The sequence below is a fragment of the Hyperolius riggenbachi genome, chromosome 6 (assembly GCF_040937935.1).
Source record: "Hyperolius riggenbachi isolate aHypRig1 chromosome 6, aHypRig1.pri, whole genome shotgun sequence".
Lineage (NCBI taxonomy): Eukaryota > Metazoa > Chordata > Amphibia > Anura > Hyperoliidae > Hyperolius > Hyperolius riggenbachi.
In genome coordinates, this window is record NC_090651.1 from 129,682,499 (window position 1) to 129,703,667 (window position 21,169).

The window sequence follows — 21,169 nt, forward strand, 5'->3', positions numbered from 1 at the left end:
AACAAAACAATTTACTTCAATTCTATTGTACACAAATGTACATTTTTTATACACGGAAGGCAATTGTAACATTGCCATTAATAGGGTTGAGGCACGAAGATGCGGTAATATTGCTGTGCGCAAATGGCGCATGGCAATATTACCATTACTACTGGCAGCAGTGAACCACGAGGTCCTTTAGTAATGCGTGCGTTACTAAGGTAACAGCATAACTCTGCTGCCAGTAGTATTAGTACTGGTAATATTGCCATGCGCTGTCCTCACACAACAATATTACCTCAGCTTTGTGCATGGACCCGAAGGACACAAAACCTCTTCTTACTTCTTACTAAACATCTGCCTTGCGTGTTTACTTCAATACAATCTTCACTTTCAGCTATGCAAAGTTCAGGACAATAGAATACCAATTCTGTTTTTAAACATTTTTTTCCTTCTTTTTCCCACTGACTTTTCCTTTTCTTTAATATTGTGAAAAATGCAGAAGCAATGATGGAAATGGGAGAGAAGTCATTGCTGACAGATATGCAACTGCATGCTAGACTAATTTTAGTGCCAGATCTATCAGGAACGATTGTTTTAGCTGTGGAAAATCAACACACCTCTTTCCAGAAAGGGAAGGTGGAGTGACAGCTGACTTGCATTGCTGTAACTTTAATGGGTGTTCTGTCTACATACTAACAAAAGCTAAACAACTGCATGCAACGTGGATGAATAGTGAACCTGCATCTGGTATATCGGCCCATCATGAATCCTTGGTTCATGTGGCTGGCAGGTATGAAAACAAACCCAATGCCTGGCACTATATCTAGGATGCACAAATGTAAAAATCTAACCTGGGTTTTGGAAGATTATGAGACTGAGCAGAATTGTAATGAACGGCCTTTTTGTCATTTTGTTCCACTTCACCATAATGAATATGCACTGTTCTCCCCAGGCTCTTTTAGCCGGGTGCTCCACCTGGCTAATTTTGGTGAGCACCCGGCTGTTATCAGCTCACCTCCTCCATCCTCCTATGCTGTAAGCAGAGTTCTGCCAACCCTGCATTCCCCCGTCACGCCCAACACGGCTACTTTTTCATACCACCCAGCTAGAAAAAAAAATTCTGGGGAGAATTCTGAATAGGTCTTAAATAACCTAAGATTACTCAAAAGTACACAGAAGAATTAAAATGGTCACCTTGCCAGGGGCTGCCATCATTCCATGCTGATTGCCAGAAGGGATCAGGCCTCGGTAAGCCTGGCTCACTTGGCCTGTCCTAGATAGACTCTGGTGCTGAGCTTGAGGTGCGGGTGGCAGGGTTTGCGATAGTGCAATAAGTTGCTGTCCCCCAGTTGAACCAAAGTTGGGCAAGGACAGCTGTGAGCCTTGCAATGGTACCGTCATCTGGAAGTACAAAGTCAAGATCATCTCACTAGTATGAAACATTCCTCAAGAGTGAAAGCTTAAAAACGGTGATAGACTTTAAAAGTGGAGTACAAACTTTGAAGTTAGTAGTGTAAAGACTGGCCCTAGAAAGCCTAAAGGAGAGGCTTTTTTTTATTAAAGTATTTTGTTTTATATTAATGTACCCACATTTATTACATCAGTAATATACTAGGAAATCAATATTTTCATGGCAATCAGAAAAAAATGTATGTTTGGTATGTTAATTGCTAGGAAGAGGATATTAAAATCATGTAAGAAAAACTGGTGCTGCAAGCAAAAAGTCAGAATAGATCACCACTGCTGTAAGCTGTACAAAAGCAAACTCCGCTCATCTGCATCATTTTATTTTGTGTGCAAGTTCAAAGAAAACGTAAACGTAAGCGAAGCCACGAGGCATAGGAACTCATTTTTCCCTTCAGCAGTCAATCTCCTGAACTCCACCCACGTCCCACCACCACCCCATCCTTAGGTGCGCAGACGTACTTGGGACTTACGGGCCGAGCCCTCATAGCCTGCCTCCACTTTCTGTTGTATCATGCTAAATGCTATCTGTTGTATCTTGTTAAATGCTTTATCATGTATGTCTCTTGTTTAGTGCACTATTTCTCATGTCCTTGTAGATGTTGAGCTCTGTATGTGCCAAACCCAATTCCAGGCATGATCCTGTCATGCTTGGCGAAATAAATGATTCTGATTCTGATTCTGAATGCTGAATACACAGTCCATAGAGCAGGCAGCTTCTAAACTCCAGGTTACTTTATAGGAGGATCGATTTAAATCAAGTGAAGCCACAAAATAGCGATCTGTTTCCAAATTTTTTTGTTTCACACTTTATTATATTCACAAAAAATTATTTTTCTTCCTCAAAAAAGGTAGAAAAATTCTTTGTAAAGCAGCAGAAGAATTTGTGATACAGACATATAAAAAGCAATACAAAAAGCAGATCATAGACACTGTGTGCTTTGTTTGATGAAAAAAGGTAATTTTAGTTCAGGCGACAACACTAGTCCATTTCGGGTTATTGACCCTTTGTCAGGCCTTTACAAAGCATAGAGAATTATCTTAACCAGAGAATATGTACAGTCATAAAATACCAAAAATGAATTTAACCCATTCAGGTTCCGTCGTTTTCACGTGAGAAATGTTCACCTCCCATTCATTAGCCTATAACTTTATCACTACTTATCACAATGCACTGATCTATATCTTGTTTTTTCCGCCACCAATTAGGCTTTCTTTGGGGGGTACATTTTGCTAAGAGCCACTTTACTGTAAATGCATTTTAACAGGAAGAATAAGAAAAAACGGAAAAAATGCATTATTTCTCAGTTTTCAGCCATTATAGTTTTAAAATAATACACGCCTCCATAATTAAAACTCACGTATTGTATTTGCCCATATGTCCCGGTTATAAAACTGTTAAAATTATGTCCCTATCACAATGTATGGCGACAATATTTTATTTGGAAATAAAGGTGCATTTTTTTCCGTTTTGCATCGATCACTATTTACAAGTTTAAAATAAAAAAAAAATATAGAAATATTTCATCTTTACATTGATATTTAAAAAGTTTAGACCCTTAGGTAAATATTTACATTTTTTTTTTTTTTTTTTTTTTTTTTTTTTTTATTGTAAACATTTTATTTGGGTAGTTTTGGGAGGGTGGGAGGTAAACAATAGATCTATAATGTAAATGTGTGTTAATTTAAAAAAAAAAAATTTCTTACAGGTGTAGTATTACTTTTTGGCCACAAGATGGCGGCCATGAGTTTGTTTACATGACGTCACTCTAAGCGTAACATACGCTTACAGTGACGCATCGGGAAGGGAACGGCCAGAAAAGGCGCCGCTTCTGAGAGAAGCTGTCGCTTTTTCAGCGGGGGAGAGGAATCAATGATCAGGCACCGTAGCCCGATACATTGATTCCCTGGCTACCGAATCCGCGGCCGGGAGTGCGCGTGCACGCGATCGGCCGCGGGAGCGCGCGGTAGCGCGCATGGTTCCTGGACGTAGAAACTACGTCCAGGAACCAAAATAGGTTAATTAGTAAAGAGGTATCTGTTCCAACCAGACACAACACGGCACCTGACTGATGGCTAACATAGGGAAACTCAGCTGCAAACAGTGTTCTCTGGTTAAGATAATTCTCTATGCTTTGTAAAGGCCTGAGGAAAGGTCAATAACCCAAAACGGACTAGTGTCATCGCCTGAACTAAAATTACCTTTTTTTCATCAAACAAAGCACACAGTGTCTATGATCTGCTTTTTGTATTGCTTTTTATATGTCTGTATCACAAATTCTTCTGCTGCTTTACAAAGAATTTTTCTACCTTTTTGAAGAAGAAAAATATTTTTTGGTGAATATAATAAAGTGTGAAACAAAAAATTTTGGAAACAGATCGCTATTTTGTGGCTTCACTTGATTTAAAGGATACCACAACTGACATGTGGCAGAATGAGATAGACATGTGTATGTACAGTGCCTAGCACACAAATAACTATGCTGTGTTCCTTTTTTTCTTTCTCTGCCTGAAAGAGGTAAATATCAGGTATGTAAGTGGCTGACTCAGTCCTGACTCAGACAAGAAGTGACTACAGTGTGACCTTCACTGATAAGAAATTCCAACTATAAAACACTTTCCTAGCAGAAAATGGCTTCTGAGAGCAAGAAAGAGATAAAAAAGGGGGAATTTCTTATCAGTGAGGGTCACACTGTAGTCACTTCCTGTCTGAGTCAGGACTGAGTCAGCCACTTACATACCTGATATTTACCTATTTCAGGCAGAGAAAAAAAAAAAGGAACACAGCATAGTTATTTGTGTGCTAGGCACTGTACATACCCATGTCTATCTCATTATGCCACATGTCAGTTGTGGTATCCTTTAAATCGATCCTCCTATAAAGAAACCTGGTACTATTTGAGCATAGTGGTGTGCTCAAGTGTGGATCGTTACACTAACAAGAGTTCCTTTTTCTGTTACCTGGGACTCATTCCCAACCATATTGAAACAGCTTCTAAACTCCAGCAGCATGAAGAGTTCAAAATGCAAAAACTTCAAAGATCTACATAGCTAAAACACAACTGAGGGACACACACAGAGTTGCAACTTCTTCCACTGTGTCCAGCCCATTGTAGGCAGGGAAGTAAAAGGCTATGAAAAATAAAACAGAAAATTGAAGCTGATCTTTTGGAAGAGGAACACAGCATATTTATGTGTAGTGTGATTAACAGATTGTGCCGTGCCTTTGCCGGTATGTACATTTTTGTATTTAACAATAGAAAATGGCATGGACGTCATGCGCATAGCGTTCATAGTAATCTATTACTTGCAGCATTAAGTTTTTCTCTCCAGGACAAAAAAAACTTTTATGGTTGTAATTCCTTATCAGTGAGGGTTACACTATAATCCAACAAAGGTTTCAACAAGACAGAAACTGTTACTTGTATCCCTGAAGGTTAACTCTTTCAGGTATGGAGAAAAAACAAACAAAATACCCAAACAGCTTAGTTATTAACCACTTAAGGACCGGGCTTGTTTGATCTGTGCTGCGTGGGCTCTCCAGCCCACAGCACAGATCATCAGGCAGCCAGGGTGACCAGACTCCCCCCCCCCCCCCTTTTCCCCACTAGGGGGATGTCCTGCTGGAAGGTGTCTGATCGCCGCCGGCTATTTTCGTTTAGTGTGTGTGTGTGTGTGTGTGTGTGTGTGTGTGTGTGTGTGTGTGTGTGTGTGTGTGTGTGTGTGTGTGTGTGTGTGTGTGTGTGTGTGTGTGTGTGTGTGTGTCCCTTCCTACCCTCCTCACTATGGGCGGCACAGGACGGCGATCCGTCCTGCACCGCCTCTGGTAGGCTTTAGCCTATCAGATGCCGGTGATCCCCGGCCAATCAGAGGCAGGGGATCGCTGCTCTCCTTTGCCGTATGATGTAAACACAGGGGACTTCTTCCCCGCGTGTTTACATTTAGCCTACGAGCCGCGACCGGAGGCTCGCAGGCTGTTCACGTAGACACCCTCCGTGAACTGACATGGAGCGGCCGTTTCCATGTGAAACCACTTACGACCTGCCGCCGCCTATCGGCGTTAGGCGGTCGTTAAGTGGTTAAATATGTTTAGTACTGTATACACACACACACACACACACACACACACACACACTTATCACGGTCCCAAGAGTTCATTTTAGGGTATCTGTAACCTTATTAATTTTTAGTTTTAAAAATAAGGGTCAGGAATGTAGCTTGCGGATATAGCCTGAGCATGGGGCGGTGGATAAATCATTTTTTCCCATAGTTTCCAGCTTCCTAAATGCATGTGCTATAACACCCAAGATATACTGTATCTTGAAACTGAAACCTATCCAACCTTTTACCAATCAGTCTGCTCTTGATGCAGATTGCTTAGATATGGTGGTTGATGTACAAGCAATAATAAAAAAAAGAAAAAAAAAAGGGGGGGGGGGGTGAAAGGGTCTCCAAAGTAATTAAAGAGAACCCGAGGTGGGTTTGAAGAATATTATCTGCATACAGAGGCTGGATCTGCCTATACAGCCCAGCCTCTGTTGCTATATCAAACCCCCCTAAGGTCCCCCTGCACTCTGTAATCCCTCATAAATCACAGCCGTGCTGCTGACAAACAGCTTGTCAGAGCTGGCTGTGTTATCTGTATAGTGTCAGTCTGCTGCTCTCCCCGCCTCCTGCAGAACTCCAGTCCCCGCCTGCATCCCTTCCCTCCCTGCTGATTGGAGGGAAGGGACGGGGGCAGGGACCGGAGCTATGCAGGAGGCGGGGGAGCAGCTGAGACTGACACTACAGATGTAAACACAGCCTCACATCACGGCTGTGATTTATGAGGGATTGCAGAGTGCAGGGGGACCTTAGTGGGGTTTGGGATAGCAACAGAGGCTGGACTGTATAGGCAGATCCAGCCTCTGTATGCAGATAACATTCTTTAAACACACCTCGGGTTCTCTTTAAGATGCTGACAGGGTGGTCACAATCATTCCTAGGCTTAAAGTATGAATTAAGGCTTACTCTAACACTCAGAAAATGATACAGGCTATGCTCACCTGCTGAAGAGCAGTAGGAGACTGAGCTGTGTTGTAGTAGCTTGTCTGGCTAGGCTGCTGTCCAGAGTACAGGTTCGATGGCTGCCCTAAGCCTTGCCGTGTCTATACAGGATAACGAAGTGAGTTACTTGTTTAAAAGCAACATACATTTTAAAGAAAATACTAAATAGATTTCTAATAGTAAAAAAATATATACACACCCTTACCTGAAGAATGTGCGTGTCAATCAGCTGTGATCCTCCCAAACCAGACTGGCCGAGCTGATGATCATATAAAATGGGGATCGGCTGGGTATTTGTTTGTTGATAGGCTAGGCTAGACTGAGCTTTAGCCAATTCCTGGTGTTGCACGCCAGGGAAGTTATGCAGGGCATTAGACAAGACAACAGAGGGCTGAGACAAATTGCTCTGGAGAAACGCTTGCTGGGACCTGTAACACACAAGTGCAGAAATCCAATTGTAACAATACCAGACAAAGCCAATTAAGTAACAATTATCAAATTCATAAATAAAACACCATAGAATGCATATGCCTGCAGCAGAACATCTAAATCTGTTGTAAGCCAAATCCTCACAGATTTTCTTTAAAGTGTAACTGTCAGACATACAATCAAATCTTTATTTTTATCTGGTAAACAAGTAATAAGGATGCTAACCAGGCAATCCAAAAGTAAAAATCACTCTTACTTTACTTCTCCATAAAACATCATTCCCCAGTTTCCCTGGCTCTTATTTGGTACATCTGCCGCACATAGGAAGTTGCAGAGCATGCTGGGTTTTCTTCTTTACTTTCCCCTCAGACATAACTAATGCAGCCTAATTGGTTAAAGCCTTCTTCCCTCCCATTTTCCCCTCTCACAGCTCTGTTCCCCTCTGATTGGCCAGTATTTCTCATGCTGAGACAATGCACTTTATACCGCAGAGCTGGGTAGGAGTGCCTGAAGACTGAAAGGAGGGTGGGCAATCAGAGAGTAAGGGAGGAAATGATGTCAGGATTGGCTTCAAGATAGACAGTCAAAATGGAAAATCCTAAGAGGGATTTGCTGTTTTCTTTTTTTTTACTATAGAAAAGTCACTAAAATCAAAATGTGGACAGTGCAATACATATGTTATGTAAGTAGAGCAAGTATTTATCCACATATATGTGTTTTTTTTCTGAGATAGCATGGCTGACGGCTTCTCTTTTATGCACACCTGAACTCAGAACTTCCTCACTGCTCTAAAAGATAGGCAACAGCATAACCATTAAAGAAAAAAAAATATTTGTTACCACTGATACAAACCCTAAAATAAATCTCCAGTGTTTTTACTTCCTGCTTTCATGGAAGCAGACATATTGTTACCATCCTGTGCTTTAAAATGAACTTATCTGCTGTGGCAGTCAGCTCACAGGGGAGATATCCAATTACAACTTGTAATTAGACACAGATGAGGGGGAATTAGACAGGCTAAACTCTGTAAATACATACAGGATGCATTTCTCTAGGTTTTCCTCCTATCCCGTGCAAGAGTTCAGTTCCACCTTAAAGCCCTACTTTGTACAAATATTCACAGCAATGTGGTCTTACCTGTAAGGTTGAAGAGAGGGTGTAAACAATTCCTGAGCTTGAGAAACCGCAGGACCAGGTCCTAAACCAAGCTGTGCCTGATGCTGTCCTTGCAAAGGAGCATAAATAGGGATTGGAATCTAGAAGAATATAAATAAGATCATGAACTACAGATTACCAGTGCATAAACAAAATACATTTGTTATACAAGTTAACCGTGAAAACTGCACAAAAGAAATAAATTATTATGGTTACAAATGCACCAGTGACATTAGTTTCACATTACGAGTGACTATTTTATTACAATAATTCACATACTTACAGGCTAAATGTGCTCAGGCACAAGTATAATTATCCCTTTGCCGGACAAAGCGCATAAACACCCCCCCCCCCCCCCCAAAATCATAATACGATATGCCTATTTTTGCATTCTCACTGACCTAATCCAAAACGCAGGAAAAATGCAGCATGCACTATCTGCATGAAAATCAAATCATGTCCAATGGCAACACAGTGGGAACAGGCACAGTAACAACACTGATAATCATGGTGCCCTGCGAATGGGCAAAGCACTGGAAAAATCCTATCTAACTGTAAGATCCAAAGATGGCTATTAGAAAGGGCTTCTAGAGAGATACAACCACTGGGGCATAGTGCTCCTCCAGTATAAAACACTGCCTGCTTTTGTCAAGCCTCAGAGACACACTAGATGCCGGGCCTCCCGATATGTAGCAGTGAGATCCAGAGTGCATCGTCATCTCAGCCAAGTGCATTAGGCCTATTTTCCACGGACAGCAAGCAGTTTCCACGGACAGCAAGCAGTTTCCACGGACAGCAGTGAGCAGTTGCCGGACAGCAGTGAGCAGTTGCCGGACAGCAGTGAGCAGTTGCCAGGCAGCAGTGAGCAGTTGCCAGGCAGCAGTGAGCAGTTGCCAGGCAGCAGTGAGCAGTTGCCAGGCAGCAGTGAGCAGTTGCCAGGCAGCAGTGAGCAGTTGCCAGGCAGCAGTGAGCAGTTGCCAGGCAGCAGTGAGCAGTTGCCAGGCAGCAGTGAGCAGTTGCCAGGCAGCAGTGAGCAGTTGCCAGGCAGCAGTGAGCAGTTGCCAGGCAGCAGTGAGCAGTTGCCAGGCAGCAGTGAGCAGTTGCCAGGCAGCAGTGAGCAGTTGCCAGGCAGCAGTGAGCAGTTGCCAGGCAGCAGTGAGCAGTTGCCAGGCAGCAGTGAGCAGTTGCCAGGCAGCAGTGAGCAGTTGCCAGGCAGCAGTGAGCAGTTGCCAGGAAGCAGTGAGCAGTTGCCAGGAAGCAGTGAGCAGTTGCCAGGAAGCAGTAAGCAGTTGCCAGGAAGCAGTGAGCAGTTGCCAGGAAGCAGTGAGCAGTTGCGAGAGTTTGAGAGGCATTTCACTGCCTATCAACTGTCTGTGGAAAAGAGGCCTTAAAGGACCACTGTCGCGAAAATCTTAACATTTGAAATATATGTAAACACATACAAATAAGAAGCTGGTTACTTCCAGAGTAAATTGAGCCATAAATTACTTTTCTCCTAAGTTTCTGTCGCTTACAGTAAGTAGTGAAAATCTGACATTACAGACAGGTTTTGGGCTAGTCCATCTTTCCATAGGGGATTCTTTATAAAGACACTCCTTGAAAAACATTTATACAAAGGTGCTGGGTAGCCTCTGTGCTTGCTGCACACTTTGGCAGCTGGATGGAGAAACTGCCATTCACTAAGTGCTTTTGGAAATAAAGAAAACCAGGAGAATCCCCTACGAAGAGCTGGGCCAGTCCAAAACCTGTCAGATTTCTAAGACTTAATGTAAGTGACAGCAACATAGTAGAAAATTAATTTATGGCTCATTTTACTCTGGTGGGGGGGGGGGGGGGGGGGATGGGGAGGGAGAGAATTCCTTCTCTGTATAGGTTTACATATATTTTAAATTTTCTCAACAGTGGTCCTTTAATCTCCTTCTAGCCCTTCCTGTTGGAAAGTGCTCCATCATGCATTGTGCAGTCATTTAGTATCTACAGGTATTCCCCAGTTAACGAACGAGATATGGACTGTAGGTTCGTTCTTAACTTGAATCTGTTCCCAGCCTCTGTTGCTATACTGATCCCCCCCACAGGCCCCCCTGTGCTCTGCTGTGCCCCACATAAATCATACGCTGAGCTGTCGACACGCACCCGGCTGATTACCTTCTGTCACTCGCCGCTCCCCCTCCTCCTCCATAGCGCCGATTCCTGCCCGCGTCCCTTCCCGCTGATTGGAGGGAAGGGACGCGGGCGGGGACCGGAGCTATGGAGGAGGCGGGGGAGCGGTGAGAGAGACAGATGGAAGGTAAACAGCCGGCTGCAACATGCTGCATGTCGACAGCTTGGCGTATGATTTATGGGGGGTAAGCAGAGCGCAGGGGGGCCTGTGGGGGGGGATCAGTATAGCAACAGAGGCTGGGCAGTATATGCAGACCCAGCCTCTGTGTGCAATTAGAGTTCTTAGAACCCACCTCGGGTTCTCTTTAAGTCAGAACACTGTGCCATCTCTATCCCCTGTACCTCTTCTGTGCCCCCCTCCCTGTGCCTCCAGTGTCCCCGTGTCACATCTACCCTCTGTACCTGTTTATACAACTTTAAAAGACATTTTTCTTTGCATTTTTTAAAATAGATTTTCTCAAAAACTAAAGTCCAATTTGAAAAAAAATGTTTTTACTTGTTCCCATGGAAACAGAAGCCATGCAGTTCATATCGACGGGTCGTTCGTAAGTCGGGGACTACCTGTATATAGAACTAACATTCTCTGAGGCTCTTCTGTAGAGTTAGTCTGGTCACTTACAGTCCCCTCAGAGCAGGGCTGTGGAGTCGGTACAAAAATCATCCGACTCCAACTCTCAGTTTAGGATTCCATCGGCTACTTGACTCTGACCCCTAGAATTTGTACATGACATGTTGACTGAAAGTATGTAACATGAAAGGCTATTCATCGCTACCAAACCATAGGAATTTTAAAAGATATATTAAGATGGCTTCTGCTTTGGGAACAAAATTTAACATATCAAATCAATTGATTTCATGAGCAAGGAAGTGTATAAATTTGCATACAAAATCTGCATAAACCTGCATCAACACAGAATTATTTGCATCTCATTGACCATCCCTACTAGTGACACAACTACAAAGAATTTATTCTTACAGCACAGATATTATATATAAAATATTCCTGTGTACACATCAGATAAAAAGTCAACGCAGATATGTATATCTGATTTTAAAAACATGGTACCTGCTTTACTGCAGCAGCACAAATAACTTTTTTGATTGGTTGATTTCATTTTTGTGGACTAAGCAGTGCTATTAATGTGTATATACAAGTTACTCATGATGGCTATTATCTGAGAAATAGAACATTTTATCAGATTTTCTCTTAATTACAGTTCAAATTTATTAGGAGTTGGTCCATTTTTTCGCCGACTCCAGGTACCCGAAAACTGCTCCAACTCTGTAGCCCTGCCTCAGAATGGCTCCATCTAATCCCTACAATAGTCATATGTCAATAAGTCATTGTAGTCTAGGGCCAATTTAAAGGCAAGCTAATTAATGTGCCTGTATGTTTTTGGGATGTGGGGGGAAGCCAGAATGCCCAGAGAAAACCCACGCAGACATGGAAAGAACATACAAAATCTGTGCAGATAGTTCTCTAGCTGTGATTCAAACCAGAGACTCCGCTAGGATGTTACCCAAAGGATCGAGTCCCAGTCCCTGAGAGCAACATTTAAACATATGCATGCATCTTCAGTATGGGCAGAACATCGCAATCCCAAATTGCCACAGCCCCAAGTCCTGCCATAAAAAGTACCACCCCCCTTTTTTTCCCTTCCCAGGCAGACAGGAGATGATCTCACTATTGTTTGCAGCTGCCAGTGTTGGTCACAGGCGCAAAAGAATGCAATAGAAATGCCCAAGCCTCTGCATCTAGACATCCAAATTGGTTCACTAATACACTGGGAAGCAAACCGATAATTGTATTTATATGTTTAAGTACAATGCTGCGTTAAAGAGCACCTGAAGTACACGCTGCACCGTAAATGTGAAGTATTCCACATGTAATAGCAATGTAGGATTATAAAAATAAAATAAAAAAAATTGCTCACCCTAAAATAACCATAACAGAGCTAGGGTTTTCACAGAGCTAGGGCAAAACCACCACAGAGCTTAGCTTATGGCGAGTGGGGGAGTTTAATATGTGATTGCTGATTCTATATTACTATTACACATGGGGCACTTCACATTTATGGTGGCGCACGCTTAATGCTCTTTAAGGCTCTGGCAGTGTTAAACTGTCAAATACTAAGAAGCCATCGTTAATTTAGGTAGTAGCCAAAATGCTTTCTATTGTTAGAGCAAAAATTCACAACAAACAGATTTTTAAGCTCACCTGAGATAGACCAGGCTGGAATCCTTGCTGCTGCGTTAGCGTTGGAGGACCAAGGCGTGCATGCTGAGTATTAAATAAATGACTTGTGTCCATGTAGAAAGCTGGAATTTGTGCTGCTGGACCTTCCCCGGAAAATAAATGAAATTAATAAAAAAATAAATCCTGATCATAATCTTATCAATTTGAAAAACTTCATCTTGCATACATTTAAAAACAGGTTAAATTAGAACTAACAGTGCACATAAGCAAAGTGCTGCACAAGAACAAAACAGTCATATGTGATTACTACTGCAGTACAGCTTGCTTTCTGTCTGAATTTAGCTGGTGGGTGGGTCAATAAGAGGTAACCAAGTGTCATTTCCAAAGAAGGAAGAAAAAGGCCAGACAACATTTCCCAGCATTATAGTAGAAAATGTGGTTGAAAGAGGTGGCAATGGGTAGTGACACTAGCAGTGACAAGACTGGAGAAAGGAAAACAACAATTGTTTCTTTAGCTGGACAATTCACCAACCACATCTACAGGTCCTTCTCAAAAAATTAGCATATTGTGATAAAGTTCATTATTTTCTGTAATGTACTGATAAACATTAGACTTTCATATATTTTAGATTCAAATACACACAACTGAAGTAGTTCAAGCCTTTTATTTTAATATTGATGATTTTGGCATACAGCTCATTAAAACCCAAAATTCCTATCAAAAAATTAGCATATTTCATCCGACCAATAAAAGAAGTGTTTTTAAAACAAAAAAGTAAACCTTCAAATAATTATGTTCAGTTATGCATTCAATACTTGGTCGGGAATCCTTTTGCAGAAATTACTGCTTCAATGCGGCGTGGCATGGAGGCAATCAGCCTGTGGCACTGCTCAGGTGTTATGGAGGCCCAGGATGCTTCGATAGCGGCCTTAAGCTCATCCAGAGTGTTGGGTCTTGCGTCTCTCAACTACCTCTTCACAATATCCCACAGATTCTCTATGGGGTTCAGGTCAGGAGAGTTGGCAGGCTAATTGAGCACAGTAATGCCATGGTCAGTAAACCATTTACCAGTGGTTTTGGCACTGTGAGCAGGTGCCAGGTCGTGCTGAAAAGTGAAATCTTCATCTCCATAAAGCTTTTCAGCAGATGGAAGCATGAAGTGCTCCAAAATCTCCTGATAGCTAGCTGCATTGACCCTGCCCTTGATAAAACACAGTGGACAAACACCAGCAGCTGACATGGCACCCCAGACCATCACTGACTGTGGGTACTTGACACTGGACTTCAGGCATTTTGGCATTTCCCTCTCCCCAGTCTTCCTCCAGACTCTGGCACCTTGATTTCCGAATGACATGTAAATGTTGCTTTCATCCGAAAAAAGTACTTTGGACCACTGAGCAACAGTCCAGTGCTGCTTCTCTGTAGCCCAGGTCAGGCGCCTCTGCCGCTGTTTCTGGTTCAAAAGTGGGTTCATGCTTCCATCTGCTGAAAAGCTAAATAGAGATGAAGATTTCATTTTTCAGCACGACCTGGCACCTGCTCACAGTGCCAAAACCACTGGTAAATGGTTTACTGACCATTGCATTACTGTGCTCAATTGGCCTGCCAACTCTCCTGACCTGAACCCCATAGAGAATCTGTGGGATATTGTGAAGAGAAAGTTGAGACGCAAGACCCAACACTCTGGATGAGCTTAAAGGAATACTTAAGTCGTTTAAAAAAAATGACTTTTACTCACCTGGGGCTCCCCTCAGCCCCCTGCAGCTGAACGGTGCCCTCGCCGTGTCCCTCCGATGCGGCTGGTCTCGCCGGCGGCCACTTCCGGTTTGGCCGTCACTGGCCGACAGGCTGTGAACGCGGCTGATTATCCGCGTCCTCGGACGCAATAGCATTGTAGAAGGCGCTATTGCGTCCTGGGACGCGGATAATCAGCCGCGTTCACAGCCTGTCGGCCGGTGACGGCCAAACCGGAAGTGGCCGCCGGCGAGACCAGCCGCATCGGAGGGACACGGCGAGGGCACCATTCAGCTGCAGGGGGCTGAGGGGAGCCCCAGGTGAGTAAAAGTCATTTTTTTTAAATGACTTAAGTATTCCTTTAAGGCCGCTATCGAAGCATCCTGGGCCTCCATAACACCTGAGCAGTGTCACAGGCTGATTGCCTCCATGCCACGACGCATTGAAGCAGTCATTTCTGCAAAAGGATTCTCGACCAAGTATTGAGTGCATAACTGAACATAATTATTTGAAAGTTGACTTTTGTTTTAAAAACACTTTTCTTTTATTGGTCGAATGAAATATGCTAATTGTTTGAGATAGGAAATTTGGGTTTTCATGAGCTGTATGCCAAAATCATCAATATTAAAACAATAAAAGGCTTGGACTACTTCAGTTGTGTGTATTTGAATCTAAAATATATGAAAGTCTAATGTTTATCAGTACATTACAGAAAATAATGAACTTTATCACAATATGCTAATTTTTTGAGAAGATCCTGTATATTCAGCCTCAGGGCCCTTTTCCACTAGCGGCGATTGCGATGCTGAATCGCAAAATCGCTAGTGATTTTTAAAATCACTACGTTTGCCTAATAACAGGAATCGCGGTAGGTAATTTCCACTACCGCAATTCATTTTTTACTTAACTTTTCTGAATTGCAATCACTAGCGGTTAGCGTGAACGCTAGCGATTGCTAGTGCAATAGAGCCCTTATGGTCAAGAGATGGGTGGATGATTGGATTATTCAGGATGCATGTGCAGCTTGCTGAAGATTTGTAACTCACAAGAAGAGAAATTAAGTATTATGTTGAGGCTGCTGGCTGCTTCCAGCAACTCAACTACTGTACTGGAAATTAGGGCCTTTTTCCACTAGCCTGCGATTTGCTTCTGATCGCAAATCGCAAGGTACATTAAACTAATGGAAACTGCAGCAGCAATTTCCATTAGTGCGATCCGATTGCGATGCGATTTTGGTCAAAGCGCAATCGTTGTCCTGCCGCGTTTTGTATGCGATTGATCTGGACTATAATGAGTATAGAAGCTCAATCGCAATCACAATGTGGAAATTGAAACGCGATTGCGATCGGAATCGCGTTTCAATTTCCACCATGCGATTGTGATTGAGCTACTATACTCATAGTCCTGCTCAATCGCATACAAAACGCGGCAGGACAACGATTGCGCTTTGACCAAAATCGCATCGCAATCGGATCGCACTAATGGAAATTGCTGCTGCAGTTTCCATTAGTTTAATGTACCTTGCGATCTGCGATCAGAAGCAAATCGCAAATCGCAGGCTAGTGGAAAAAGGCCCTTACACATATTCGGCATCACGCAATCCCCGCCTGTGCTGGATAACAGAGAGAGGCTTATCAGATGTAGGAAAAGACAAGAGAGTCTTTGGATGAAACCCACAAACACAAGAACATAATTTCCCTGCAAATTGTGTCCTCCCGGGATTTCAAACTGGAACGTTAGTGCCAAATGGCAAGAATGTTAATATCTACCAAATCCAGCATCCAATGCCAATTTACTAGTGTGCTTTTGGGTTGGAGGAGAAGACTGGAGAATGTGACAGAAAGCTATAGGAACACAGGGACAACATACAAAGCTCCATGAGGTGAGGGTAGAACCAAGAATAATGCAGCTGCAAGGTAATAAGTGAATGAATTTAACATACCAGCTGCAGACTGGGAGACGTAAACCTGTGGACTCTGCTGCTGAGGCATAAGGGATGGCATACAGCTGAGTTGAGAAAAGTGACTCGCAGAAGGCATGCTATTGTTGCTCTGAAGCTGTTGTGGTTTTACTTTACAAATATTTGGTGGGTCTGATGTTGTAGTCGTCTTTGTGCTAAGTGATGATGTGGTATATGTTCCAGCTCCTGCAAAACGAAATAAAACAGGATGTCAGAAAGAAGGCAGCAACAGAAACCCTGTGACAAACAAAGGTAATGGTTACCTACCTGATAATGAGGTTGTTGGCGTTACTGATGCTACCGGGATGGGAGGCATGGAAGAACTAGAGAATGAATTGTACGGTACACTGCTTGTAGGAGGAGGAACAGCACTACCACCATTAGAAGATACACCCACAACTCCACTGTTGCCACTGGTGGGGGCACCTACTGCTGATGTGCTAGGAGGAGGAGCAGCAGAAGTGATGGGAGATCCTTTCTCGGCCACACTTGGAGAGTTCTCCCATGCTTTGCGTGCAGACTCCATCTAGTATAGAAAAAAGTCAAGTCAATCAAGTAAACACACATTTTAAATTCCACAGCAAATGCTCAAAAGGATGTGCAGTAAACCTAAATGCACTTTTAAAATCCACGCCAGACAGAGCAAGTCTGTCTAAATGTTTAGAAAGCTGGCTAGAAAACCAAATAGTATCTTTTGTTGCTGGTAGTTTACAGAACAGTACATAAAAAAATGAGGTGGTAAGGAGAGTCAACAGCACTTAATAACTTAACTGGTAGTGCGGCTCTAGTGGAATTGCTTATATAGATAAAGGAGCAATGTTTGGAGAAAAATTCTTGGAAATGCACTTAAAAATGTTGAAAATTAGACATTTGGATGACGGGGACACCATGTTTCACAAAGTCCAGATTGCATAAAAAATGCCCTCCTTACAGAATAGACAACTGTCAAGTTTTAAACGTATACTTCTGATGATGTACCTTAAGAGTGAGATCAGCAGTAGCAGGAGATACAGGATTTAAACTTGAGCTTTGCTGCAGAGTCTCCCTCCGAGATAAAGGAAGAGTATGGGGAAGGGGTACCTAAAACACAAAGTACATTCATGGCTCACATTGTGAATGACTGAGGAACATGCTGAAGTCCTAGTTCAATCTTCCACTTTTTAATGCACAGGGCAATAAATCTGTATTAATCATCAGTGAACAAAATTGAGTTTTGTGCATTTCACGTGTGTACTTTATGCAAAACATTTACTGAATGTACCAGGCTTGCTAAGTCTGTAGTTCCTCATCCAGTTTATGCAGTGCAGTTGTACTTAAAGTGGATCCGAGGTGAAAAACGAACTATAACAAGTAACACGTCTTTATATCTTATCTAAAGTTTAGATGGTTTACACAGCATATGTAGCTGCACACAGCCTTAACAGTTTATGGTTATTTCTGCCTGTGATACAATGAGAGCGGCCATGTTATGAGTGTCATTACACAGCCAAGCTTATTTGCATCTCCACGCCTCAGCCTGTGATAACTCCACTCCCCCCTCCTCCCCTTGCCTCTGAAATCCCGTGTGACAGGTTGCAGCATGAGGGTGAGGAAAGGGTCAGTCAGAGAGGGGGGTGAGAAGTCAGGATGGGGAGCAATAAACGCTGAAGGGATAGTCAGGGGCTGCAGCTAAAGTACCTGACATCCGATCCTACAGCGACGCTGCTATAGATGTTCTTCCCCATCCCTCCCTCACATCCTGTGCCTGTCTCAGCGCAGCGTGTAATTGATATAGTCTATCAGCTCTGCTACTCCTGGATGTTTCCTCCGTGTTAAATCAGCACGCAGGCAGAAATAATAGTACACTATCCATCCAGCAGCCGGCTGCTCTCTGCCTTCTCTCCCTGCATGTCCCGTGTAATCACAGGACATGCAGAGAAGTGACAGCGGCCGGTGTTCGGCTGCTGGATGGATAGTGTACTATCATTTCTGCCTGCGCGCTGATTCAACACGGAAGAAACATCCAGGAGTAGCAGAGCTGATAGACTATTACACGCTGCGCTGACACAGGCACAGGAGGGGCGCCATGGTGAGTGCGTCCTCACTACTGTCATTTCAGCCCGGGTGTCACTTCTCGTATACGCCACTGTGCTGCTCATGCTACAGCAGCCCCTGCCTGGAACGCCTATGCCTCCTCCTAAGCCGCCCCCTTCACAAACAGCCTCCTCCTCGCCACAGTTTGTTCCCATGATTCAAAGCTGCATGGGAACTAACGGCGCGGCGTTGGGAGAAGGGGGGGCGTGGCTTACTACTTTAAAGTGAAATTAGGCATAATTAATAATTAAAAAAAACATCAGAACGAAGAATGCACAATTAACTGGATGCAAGGGGCTCATAAATAAAGAAGGCAAAAGTTCATCTCGGATCCACTTTAACAGATCTCCTACCTCTACCCCATCACACAAAGGTACTCCTGCAGGACAGACATCAGCCAGTCTAACTCTTTGTGGCCAGCACTGCAGAGAATCTCCCTGTCCTTTTACTGTGTGTAGCAAAGCAAATATCCAGCACCATGGAATATGTTGGCACTTTATATATCAATAATAATAATATATTTTTCCCTATATCTGCCCCGTGACTTCATAAAATGGCTTAACAGTGACATAGGGTTTTTTATGGCAGTTTGAGTAAGGTAATAGGAAGCACACATGTATCAGATACATTCTAGTATGCAGTGGTGGAATGACTGAATCTGGTTTAAGCTACAGCAATATTCTATTAAATATTAACTTTTCTCTGCCTTATACCATTAGACCTAAGAAAATAATGCAGTACAAAGTTTAGTTCAAAATATGTTAATTCACTTCCCCCCCCCCCCCCCCCAAGAAAGTTTTAGATTTGCTATAAAAGTCCAATGGTTAAATGTGACAGACACAGAAACGCTTACATTAGGTACCAGTGAAGGTTCTATTTTGCTGCTTCCTGTTGGTGCTGTATTTGTAAGGGCATTCGATGGACTTGTGTAATCTGTTACGCTCTCCTATATTAAGAAATTCTACACGTTAAACACAACTCAAAAAAACAACAACAAAAATAATTGCACATTTATAAAGTTTTTTTTTTTTTTTCTTTTAATAAACTACTTTTCTTGATGAGCTCAGTTAGTGGCACAGTATGACAAATTTACAGAAGGAAGGAAGTGGTCAATATCCATTACACTGAAAACATCCAAGTAAATAAAAAAAATAACGATCCACTTACCTGGGGCTTCCTCCAGCCCCTTGCAGCCGTGCTGTGCCCTCGCCTGCGCAGTACCGTCCTATTGACGTCAGTGAGACCACATGACCCACGCCGTGGAACGCAGTAGCAGCCGACTTAGAACCCAACCTGGCAAGGTTGGCTTTGCCAGCACAGGAGACCGGGAGCCACCGGAGCTGCGGCGAGAGCACAAGATGGCTGCAAAGGGCTGGAGGAAGCCTCAGGTAAGTGGATCATTTTTTTTTTTTTTTATTTGCTTGGACCATCACTGTAGCCTCCCTGGCGGTATGGACAAGCTGAGTTCGTCCAGCAAAAACTTGCAAAAAACGTTAATGACGAGCTGAGCTCGTCCATGCCGACAGGGAGATTTCCTGTTTCTCTGCCCCGCCGGCTGCATTTTTTTCTTATCAGAGGGATTCCCCAGGATGACTGGATGCCTGACTGCACGCTGTGGGTAGCGATCTGTGCTACCCACAGCGTGCAGAACAAGCATCGAGCCACCCTAGGGAATCCCTGGGCAGCCAGCGGGGCAGAGAATGTGCGGGGGATCCCCCTTGTATGTGGAGGCTGTGCTGGCGGGGGATCCCCCTCTGTGCGGGCAGGGGGAACCCCTTTATATGGTGGCTGTTGCGGGCAGGGGATCCCCCTCTGCGCGGGCGTTATATCCCCCTTCTATTGTGGCTGTTGCGGGCGGGGGATCCCCCTCTGTGCAGGTGGGGGGATCCCCCTTCTATTGTGGCTTTTGCGGGCGGGGGGATCCCCCTCTGTGCGGGTGGGGGGATCCCCCTTCTATTGTGGCTGTTGCGGGCGGCCTATCCCCCTCCTCCCCCTCCCTCCCGATCTCCCCCCCCCCCCCTCTCTAAGCCCATTGAGTAAATAGATATACTCACCGAGGGCTTTCTCCAGCGACGGCAGCAGCACTTCCTCCTCCATCTCCGAAGTCCCGGTCTCTGTACAGTTACATTACGAGGCTTGGTGACGTCACCAAGTCTCGTAATGTAACTGTACAGAGAACGAGACTTCGGAGATGGAGGAGGAAGTGCTGCTGCAGTCGCTGGAGAAAGCCCTCGGTGAGTAAATCTATTTACTCAATGGGCTTAGAGAGGAGGGGGGGGGGGGGGGAGGAGATCGGGAGGGGGGACATCGGGAGGAGGGGGATTGGCCGCCCGCAACAGCCACAATAGAAGGGGGATCCCCCCACCCGCACAGAGTGGGATCCCCCCGCCCGCAAAAGCCACAATAGAAGGGGGATCCCCCCCACCCGCACAGAGGGGGATCCCCCCGCCCGCAAAAGCCACAATAGAAGGGGGATCCCCCCACCCGCAACAGCCACAATAGAAGGGGGATCCCCCGCCCGCACAGAGGGGGGTCCCCTGCCCGCAACAGCCACCATATAAAGGGGTTCCCCCCACCAGCACAGCCTCCACATACAAGGGGGATCCCCCGCACATTCTCTGCCCCGCTGGCTGCCCAGGGATTCCCTAGGGTGGCTGGATGCTTGTTCTGCACGCTGTGGGTAGCACAGATCGCTACCCACAGCGTGCTGGGGGTGGGGGGAAAATCGGGAGGGGGACATCTGGCTACCTATAAATCTGGCTAAACACATGGCTCACTATATACCTGGCTAAACATCTGGCTCGCTATATACCTGGCTAAACATCTGGCTCGCTATATACCTGGCTAAACACCTGGCTCACTATATACCTGGTTAACATCTGGCTCGCTATATACCTGGCTAACTATACTTGGCTAACTATACCTGGCTGCACATCTGGCTAACTATACCTGGCTGCACATCTTCTAC

General features: G+C 44.3%; 1 protein-coding gene across 5 annotated transcripts in view; it reads right to left on the reverse strand.

The window, feature by feature from the left end:
• Positions 1–21,169, reverse strand: part of PRRC2C (proline rich coiled-coil 2C) — a 118,451-nt gene that overhangs the window by 15,336 nt on the left and 81,946 nt on the right. For 4 of the 5 annotated variants that reach the window (XM_068239906.1, XM_068239904.1, XM_068239905.1 and 1 more), the window contains 9 exons: positions 19,055–19,147; positions 17,107–17,208; positions 16,396–16,654; positions 16,111–16,314; positions 12,455–12,576; positions 8,059–8,177; positions 6,692–6,920; positions 6,492–6,593; positions 1,177–1,383 (listed from right to left, as the gene is read on the reverse strand). In XM_068239906.1, coding sequence (XP_068096007.1) covers positions 1,177–1,383; positions 6,492–6,593; positions 6,692–6,920; positions 8,059–8,177; positions 12,455–12,576; positions 16,111–16,314; positions 16,396–16,654; positions 17,107–17,208; positions 19,055–19,147 — 1,437 coding nt within the window. The remainder of the gene's footprint in view (positions 1–1,176; positions 1,384–6,491; positions 6,594–6,691; positions 6,921–8,058; positions 8,178–12,454; positions 12,577–16,110; positions 16,315–16,395; positions 16,655–17,106; positions 17,209–19,054; positions 19,148–21,169) is intronic. The other variant, XM_068239903.1, reaches the window with a different exon arrangement.